Below are 9,029 nucleotides of genomic sequence, written 5' to 3'. Positions count from 1 at the left end.
TAGAGAATTGACTGCTGATTGCCGCCACTTTGTAAAAAATGAGGCGAGGGTATCTGCAGTAAGGCTGGATGGAGGAGGAGGCAGCTGAGGGTTGAGTAGCGATTTGAAGGTTGAGAAAAGTTTTCGAGTGTCTGTAGCGCTGTTGATTTTGTCATTGTAGAAAGCAGTCTTAGCAGCAGTGATGCTGGCTGAGAAGGAGGTCAGGAGTGTCTGGTCGTCAGCTAGTTTGGATTTGTGCCATTTCCTCTCCGCGGCTCTGAGTTTGGTGCGCTGTGATCGGAGGGTATCATTTAGCCATGGATGAGAATGTTTGGATCGAGCTGGCCTTGTGGTAAGAGGGCACAGCTCGTCTAGACACGAGGTCAGTGTGGAGCAGAGCGAGTCAGTGGCTTCATTAACCTCCAGAGAGGAGAAGGTGTTGAGTGGAGGTAGACCGGAGGCAACCACAGAGGAGAAGTGCGTTGGAGACAGGTTCCGGATGTTGCGGCGGAACGTGACCATCGGCTGAGGAGCCGGAGGCTGTTCTGTCAGGCTGACGTTGAACTGGATGAAGAAGTGGTCAGAAAGATGGAGAGGCGTCACCATGAGGGTGTCTGTGCTGCAGTTCCGAGTGAAAATCAAGTCAAGCTCTTTGCCAGCTTTGTGAGTCGGTGGGCTTTGAACCAGTTCGAGGTCAAAGTGGATGTTCATATCACCGAGAACAAGAAGCGGACAGTCATGCTCAGGGATGGAGGATAGCAGAGTGTCAAGTTCGTCAATAAAGTCGCCTAGTTGGCCTGGAGGGCGGTAGATGACCAGCACGTAGAGTTTTGCTGGGGCGATCACTGTGATGGCATGGAATTCGAATGAGACATATTTGTTTGAAGGCAGTAGCGGGGTGAATTTCCATTTGTTGGAGATCAGCAGGCCTGTCCCGCCTCCTCGTCCAGATAGGCGAGGGGTGTGGGATAGTGTAAGGTTAGTGGAGAGTGCAGCCGGGGTGGCAGTGTTCTCTGGTTTGATCCAAGTCTCAGTGAGAGCAAGGAGTTCCAATGAAAGGTGGTTGGCATAGCCAGCTATGAAGTCCGTTTTGTTGACTGCGGATTGACAGTTCCACAAGCCCATGGAGAAGGAGGTTTCTGTCGGTGAGGACCGTTTAATACTCACTATACAGGAAGTGCATTTTAACAGTAATGTCAGCAATGTATAGCAGACATCCCAACCTAACCTACTTAGATACTGAAATTCAGATGTTTGTTCAATAATGTCTAAGTACACCAAATAAGGAAGGCCTATTGATAGAAATTGTTATAGTAAAATATGTAGATTTTTCTTCATGTAGCCTTGGCAACTAGCCATCTTGTATAGGCCTGAGTAATATGCAAATGAAATTACACTTGTTAAACTCACCTCAACAAGTCTTTTGCAATCATTTAACCCGCCGTGAGCAATGCTAAAGTCACTGTTACAAACAGTGCAGTGTGCAAGACTTATCATTATGTTTTAATCTTATGAGACAATTGGGTACACTTTTGCGTAGTCTGATGTAAAATGGGTCTTAAATCTTCCTTTTTGAGGGGCACTGACGCTGTCATGACGCTCCTGTTCCTAGATACACTGACTTAACTGATTAATTAAGTTTGGGAGAAAAGAGATATAAGCACACTTACACTGAAAACTGATTGGTTGATTTAGCAAAACAGACCAGGATGCTCTCTGTCTTGGATGCGCTTCAGGCACAAATGCACCACTCCTCTCTCTCTCCCTCTCCATTGTGTGCGCGTTAAACTCATATGCACACGCGATTTGAAGTCTGGTCTGGCTTGCGTGCTCTTGTTCGCTCTAGGTTCTGGGAGATTTTATGTAATTTGCGGGCGTCAGAAAGCCGGTATCAATATGTGGGAGACTCCCAAAACTTCGGGAGACTTGGTATGTCTAGCTAGACAGCACTTTGTCGCCAGCACAGAATGTACAATGTACCTTAATGTTGTCATGTTTAGCTGACACAAACTCAAAGTAATGACTGATGAAATGTGCATCTCTCTCTCTCCCTCCATTGTTGTTTACGTTTGTGTCGCTGCGTGGTTTTACACGTGAATTGTGCTCATGCTGAAAACGTGAGCATAGCCTACATGACATTAATCCCCAAGACAAGAAGAAAGCAAAGAATATATCTTTTTACTAAGGAAAATTACAAAAATAGTAACGCACAGTAACTTAGATAAGTAACTTTAATCTGATTACTGGTTTGTAAATAGTAGTGCGTTAGATTACTCGTTACTGAAAAAAGTGGTCAAAATACACTAAGTAACGCGTTACTGGCATCACTGCTTGCATCACTCACAATTGTGGTCGCCTTGCGGGTGAGGTGGGAGGTGTAAATGTCCTTCAGGGAGGGGAGTGAAGCACCAATAATCCTTCCAGCTGTGTTCACTATGCGCTGCAGGGCTTTCCTGTTGTATTCAGTGCAGCTTCCGCCCCACACAGCGATACAGCTGGAGAGGATGCTCTGAATGGTGCCTCGGTAGAATGTGGTCATGATGGCTGGTGGAGCACTTGCTCGCCTGAGTTTCCACAGGAAGTACAGGCGGCGCTGAGCTTTCTTCGCCAGATTGCCAGAGTTTAGGCGGGCAAATAAAACTTTTAGTTGAATGGATCTCAATAGAGTGGCGAAGTCCCGCCCCTTCCGTTTGCCTCCATGGGACCTATCTTTCAAAAAATTTTGAACGCCAGCATATGGCGAAAAAGAAATTATTTTCTGGTCCCGGTTGACTTGTGCCTTGAATTACCCATATGATGTTTGTCAATTTTAAACACAATTTTTCATGTAAAGACATTTGCAGTTTTTTTCGTAACTACTGAATTACAACAGATCGTAATTCCAGCGACTACAAACCCATCAGTCGCGCTAGTGACGTTAGCTCATTCACAGCCACACAGATTGTACAAGCATACCAGCAACAGGTCTTAATTGGGCTTTCCTTGCCGATGAAAATACCATGAGTCAGAGGATTAAACACATCAGGTAAGTTGTATTCGTCCATAGACTGTACATTAGATACTGTTAAGAGACATAGCAGGCAGCAAGATGCAACCGTTAACTAGTATAACAGCTCTTATCGTTTCATTACGTTGGTGACGTACATCGTTCGAGACGAGAGATGTAGTCCACTGAGCGGATTCGCACAAAACCAACATAACTTTTGAAGTCTATCGAACAACAGTACTTTCTTGACGTGAAAAATTATCTTTTAAATTCACACACATCATATGTGAAATTCGTGGCACAATTCAAACTGGACAAAAAAATAATTGTTATCTCTCCGTTAACTCCCGTTCATAATTTTTTGAAAGATAGGTCCCATGGACCGGAAGTAGAAGGGCGTGACTTCGCCACTCTATGACAAAATCGTTGTTGGGGCGTTTTTTTTGCTGATGAGGGCGGGTTTTTGAGCGTGATTGAGCGTGATCTTATACAAGTTATATAAATAGCCTAGGACCGTTAGCATTGGTTGAGTGATGGAGGCCAATTTGATTATTGGTGTTTGTAGAAAACCATAAATGCGGTTACCAAGCAAATTGATATCAGCGCCGTAATTGTATCTTCTGACTGTCATCTCATTCTTTTCTGACCAGCCTACTAACAGGAGCTAAGTGAATTAGCCACAACGCGTTCGCTAACACAATGGTTTTCTAATGGAAAATATACCTGAAAGATAACCTGTCTATGAAGCATCCTAAACAGGCTGGGACATTTCTGCTTGCTAAATAGGTTTTCCTGCTGTCGATTCGCACACAGTCCTTGGTGGCCCTGTCAGTGCTTTGTAAAATGTTGCGTTAAGACCAAAAAAAGTCTCAAAAAGCATCTGAGCTAACGTTCATTCCCAAACACCACTTCAATCCTCTATTTTCAAAGGTGTTTCAAGTAAGGAAGAGCATGGTCTGAAGTCTGAAAAATCATTTTGGTTCTCGTTTTCAGAGCACCTAAACACCTTGTGGGAATATACAAAGATTTATTTGATATTTTTTCCTTTATTCTCCACGATCCCTTCTTTTTAAAAACACCAATTTGACTTGTCTAATGCAAATCTTCCTTTTTTACTTTCCACCCTGAACATGGACAAAAAGTACTATTGAGATCAATATGTTTTGTATAGAGTTACCACAGGTTACTCTATACAACCACAGGTGGCACCAGTTCTCTAGATGTGTGTGCTTACCATTCATGCTGGCGTGCCTGATAGTGACTGCTGTTGTCGTGCTAAGCTTATGCTCCTGTCTCTAAATAGGCACAGTGTAGACTAGACCTACTTGCTATGTCGCTTGATTTTCTGTAACAAATGCAGCCTGTAGCCTAGGCTACTTCAGCAAACCCAGACTGGTGTGGCATCAGTTTCACTTTTAAAACGCAACAGTGTAGCGAGAGGGAGTGTGCAGGCTATTTATTTAATTTGCAGCATGACAGACGAACACCCATTGTGAGCGCACTCCACGAACCAGTGGCATCTTTAGTAGCATTTTTTAAATTATTATTTTCCCCCAGCAATCAGTACAAATAAGCATCGGTAGGCTAAACATAAAAATTAATCAAGATAGATCTGGCCAAAAGTGGGCCGTTTGCGGTCGTGGGCCCGGAGCGACTGCCCCCCCGCTCCCTCCACTTATGGGTAGAATTGAAATGGTAGGCTACTTGTTACTTCATTATGCTAAATTAGTACATCAAAAACTGTTGTGACTGTCTGACTGACAACATTTTGTTTTGTTAGTAATTCTAATCCTGCATAATTTCAATGGAGAATGCTATGCTAGACAAGGTAAATCAACCGAACCAGCTAACCAGAGGTTAGACATGGGCTACTATCCATTAACGTAAAATAACTGAAGTTGAAGTGAAAGCAATTCACGTTTATTGAGTCCCATTGTGTTGATCTTTCTTGTGATGTGTAGATGTGGCTCATAATCTGTCCATAATGCCAAGGGGTATAAATACGAATTCTTCTCATTTGTTGCTTTAACAGTAGGTTATTAAGTGCATGGCTTTATTTGCATAAAATATGTAAAGAAAATGTAGGGAGTTATTTATAATTTGGCCAGGATTATTTCACTTCCCTATCCCAGAACCCCCACACTTTTAAAAAGCTTGACAGGCCCCTGCCCTTGAGCAAGGCACCTAACCCCTCACTGCTCCCTGAGCGCCACTGCAGCATGGCAGCTCGCTGCTCCGGGTCATTGTGTGATTCACCTCACTGTGTGTTCACTACGTGCTCTGTGGGTTACACTAATTCACGGATGTGATAAATGCAGAGACCAAATTCCTTGTGTACGCAAGTATTCTTGGCCTACAAACCTAATTTATGATTTACAATTACATTCTTACACATTCCTCTTTTCAGAGCATGTTCCACCATCATCACATAAATCATCATATAATTGCTAATTTGTACTTAAAAGCTGCAGAGTATCATCAAAATTCTTGATATCAGCCAATGCCCCTACAGTAGGCTACCTTTCACTGACTCCGGTATTATTGCTTCTCATTTCTTTGTAAGTGTTCATTTATTGATAAAGAGTAAATGTTTGTGGACAAAATACATACATTTTCATAACCAACTACATGTACATCCCACCATGAAGCCTACTGATGAAGAATTCATGTAATGGTAAAAGAAACTGCAAATAAATATGAGAATAATATCAATATATGTGCAATAGGCTATTCAAACTTTTAAAGTCATGTAGTGCATGCTTTTGTATTACTTGGCAATCATCAACCATTTAGATAACATCTTTTAACAAACACATTGTAAGTACTAAATAAATTGTATACACATTTCATAGATAAAATATAACCAAAAATATTTCAGAATGTTGCCGAAAACACAACTAAGTCGAAATATATCATAAAGTCATTGTGTCATTCATTCATTATGGCATGATCATATAGTATTTATGAGGTTGTTGTCTTTTATCTATGTATTCTTTCACATACTCAGACAAATTTGTTTCTGATTGATTTCATATCGAGGGCTGATTAAAAAAAAAGAAAATCACTTAACTTGCATGAGAGAAGACTCGGGGCTACATATTTGACACCTTAAAATTATTTTCATGCTCTTTTGAAACCACGGGTAGAACAAAGCATATATAATCGGATTGAACAAAGAATTCAGGTAGAGTAGGGCTGATGTGTAATTCAGTACTGCCTCTAAGATTTGGGAGTTTATACCAGGAATAACACTAGCAAAGTAATATGGCACAACACATAACAAAAAGACAGACACTAATATTCCAAGCACTTTTGCAGCTTTTCTCTCTGATCGTTTAGACACATTATCATTCTTGCTATTTGGATTTCCCTGACTGTTAGCTGCCCTGATGGCAGTGGCATGTTTCCTGGCAATGCCAAAGATTATCAGGTACAGTACAAACATAATGCAGCAAGGCAATACAAACACCACTACAAAATCAACCCAAGACCATATTTCATCAACAGCAATGAGACAGTCATGTGGACAGAGTGTCAGTGCATGAGTAAAGTAACCGTTGTCGTACAGAAGAGCAAAATTGTAAGCCATAGAAAAGACCCAGTCTAGGGAGGCCAAAATGATCATGAGGTTCACAGTGATTTTCTTGGAATAGTAAAATGGATTGCTCAGAGCCATGCACCTATCCACTGCAATGAGAGCCACAATATGGATAGATGCACAGGTCAAGTGGAATGACACAAAGTTGAAAAAAGCACAAGCTCTTGTTCCAAAAAACCAGCATGATTCTATCAGCCAAATAAATTGCATTGGCATTACAAAAATTCCCACAAAGAAATCAGTCACAGCCAAGACAAAAAGGAGCACATTAGTTGGTGTGTGAAGCTGTTTGAAGTGACACACCGATGTAATAACAAGCAGGTTGCCACCCACAGTGATTAGCACAGCAAGTATTGCAGACACATACAAAGCCACATATGATGTAGTCACTGTTGATTTCCCAAAGCACGAAACACAATCGTCCAGAAGGCTGTCATTGTTGAATCTGTTTGTCTTTATGTATGTTGGCTCAGTGTAGAGCTCTCTAGAAACGGAATAGGATTCCAATGACATGATCAGACACTTAGTGAATCAGACCTATCGGTGTTCTGTATTTATAAAAGTTTAACTCCACAGACACTCCCCACTACCCCATGCATTGTTTATTTCTGATGATTCATGATGTATTCCTCAAGGATCAAGCATCTTCATCTCTAATTTTAACATGGACATCTTGTTTAACACATATACAGTATATGTTTTAATGGCAGATCTCGTATTCAAATGCACTACATTTCTAAAATCAAATTGTTTAAAATGTACTAATGTGTACAGAACACCGATAGGTCTGATTCACTAAGTGTCTGATCATGTCATTGGAATCCTATTCCGTTTCTAGAGCTCTACACTGAGCCAACATGATCAAAATTAAAAGGACTAGGGCTGTCAAGAGATTATTTTTTAAAATCGCGATTAATCACTGAATTTCTATAGTTAATCGCAATTTAGACCATTTTAATTTTGATCATATTCATGCAATTTAGACCATTTTAATTTTGATGATATTCATGATTTGTTCATTTTTGTAAGTACTCATTGATTTTTGGGATTTATCAATTTTGTTGTTTTTACTCTTACCAAGAACAAACCAGAAATTGCACCATTGCATTTGGCACACAATTTCAATTCTATATTTGAGGAATTTAAAAAAACATATAATAAATTGTCATAAGAAACCCACTGATAAAATAAAAAATGTTGGGTTATGTTGTAATCCTGGTTCTCTGAGTGAAGAGACCATCTCTCCACTTCGTTACATATTCCAAAAGTACGGGGAATGACCCCCCACCTGCTAAGGACCGTGGATAGGCTTTAAGACACACCGGCTCACCCGGACAAGCCCAACTCGAACCTATAAAACAACTGTGTTGGCATGTAATCACTAATAGTTTCATCGGAACGGGTCCCCGAGCGGCCTGATGACTGGAGAGGTGGCCTCTTCACTGAGAGAACAAGGGTTACAACATAACCCAATGTTCTCTATCGTCTCGAGACCATCTCTCCACTCCGTTACATTTCTATGGAAGCATATGAGTAGCTTTATTCAAATGAGAATGCAATCTGCAATATGCAATTCAAAAAGACATTACATTATGCAGTTTGACAATTCATTATGCAATTTAATATTGCAATTTGCAATAATATCCAACAAATTGTATTTTAATCTGCAAAGTGACAATGAAATCCTAAAATCAATTCCAATAATTTTGGTTAAAAAATAGAATAAACATGGATTGAATTGCATTCCATTTTGCCATGGTACTTCAGTCTCAAAATTCAAATGGCAATTCATTTTGCATTTCAATTTTCAATATTCAGTTTCATAATTTAACTGTCAATTCGTTTTGCAATTTAATATTTAAGGTGCAATGTAGGATTGCATTTTAAAAACATATTTGGCAAAACTGTCAATGCCAGCCTGAAAAGATTTTGGATTATTTTGGGCAAAATGTTTTGCCATCGTTTTGAGGCATTTTATTCAAATGGAAAAGAAATAGCGCCCCCCGTGATTGCATTGCACTTTGGTCACGCTCTTTGTGTTGCAAAATTCAATGGCCATTCAATCTGCCAAACGCATTGCAATCTGTCAAGTCACTCGTCAAGGCGGGAACTAGGCTACGTCACTTCCATGTTTACGTCTTACCCAGTTAGCGCTTGACGAATTGACAGTTAAATGACGAAACTGAATATTGAAAATTGAAATGCAAAATGAATTGCCATTTGAATTTTGAGACTGAAGTACCATGGCAAAATGGAATGCAATTCAATCCATGTTTATTCTATTTTTTAACCAAAATTATTGGAATTGATTTTAGGATTTCATTGTCACTTTGCAGATTAAAATACAATTTGTTGGATATTATTGCAAATTGCAATATTAAATTGCATAATGAATTGTCAATTGCATAATGTAATGTCTTTTTGAATTGCATATTGCAGATTGCATTCTCATTTGAATAAAGCTAC

General features: G+C 40.1%; 1 protein-coding gene across 1 annotated transcript; it reads right to left on the bottom strand.

The window, feature by feature from the left end:
- Nucleotides 1-6,026: 6,026 nt before the first annotated feature.
- On the bottom strand, nt 6,027-6,941 carry LOC121711833 (trace amine-associated receptor 13c-like). The gene has a single exon (XM_042095674.1). It carries the CDS (start codon nt 6,777-6,779, stop codon nt 6,027-6,029), a length of 753 nt encoding a protein of 250 aa, XP_041951608.1. The 5' UTR covers nt 6,780-6,941.
- Nucleotides 6,942-9,029: the final 2,088 nt, after the last annotated feature.

The sequence above is a fragment of the Alosa sapidissima genome, chromosome 6, assembly GCF_018492685.1.
Source record: "Alosa sapidissima isolate fAloSap1 chromosome 6, fAloSap1.pri, whole genome shotgun sequence".
Lineage (NCBI taxonomy): Eukaryota > Metazoa > Chordata > Actinopteri > Clupeiformes > Clupeidae > Alosa > Alosa sapidissima.
The sequence above is the reverse complement of the archived record's forward strand: the minus strand, read 5'-3'. Positions and strand labels throughout refer to the sequence as shown.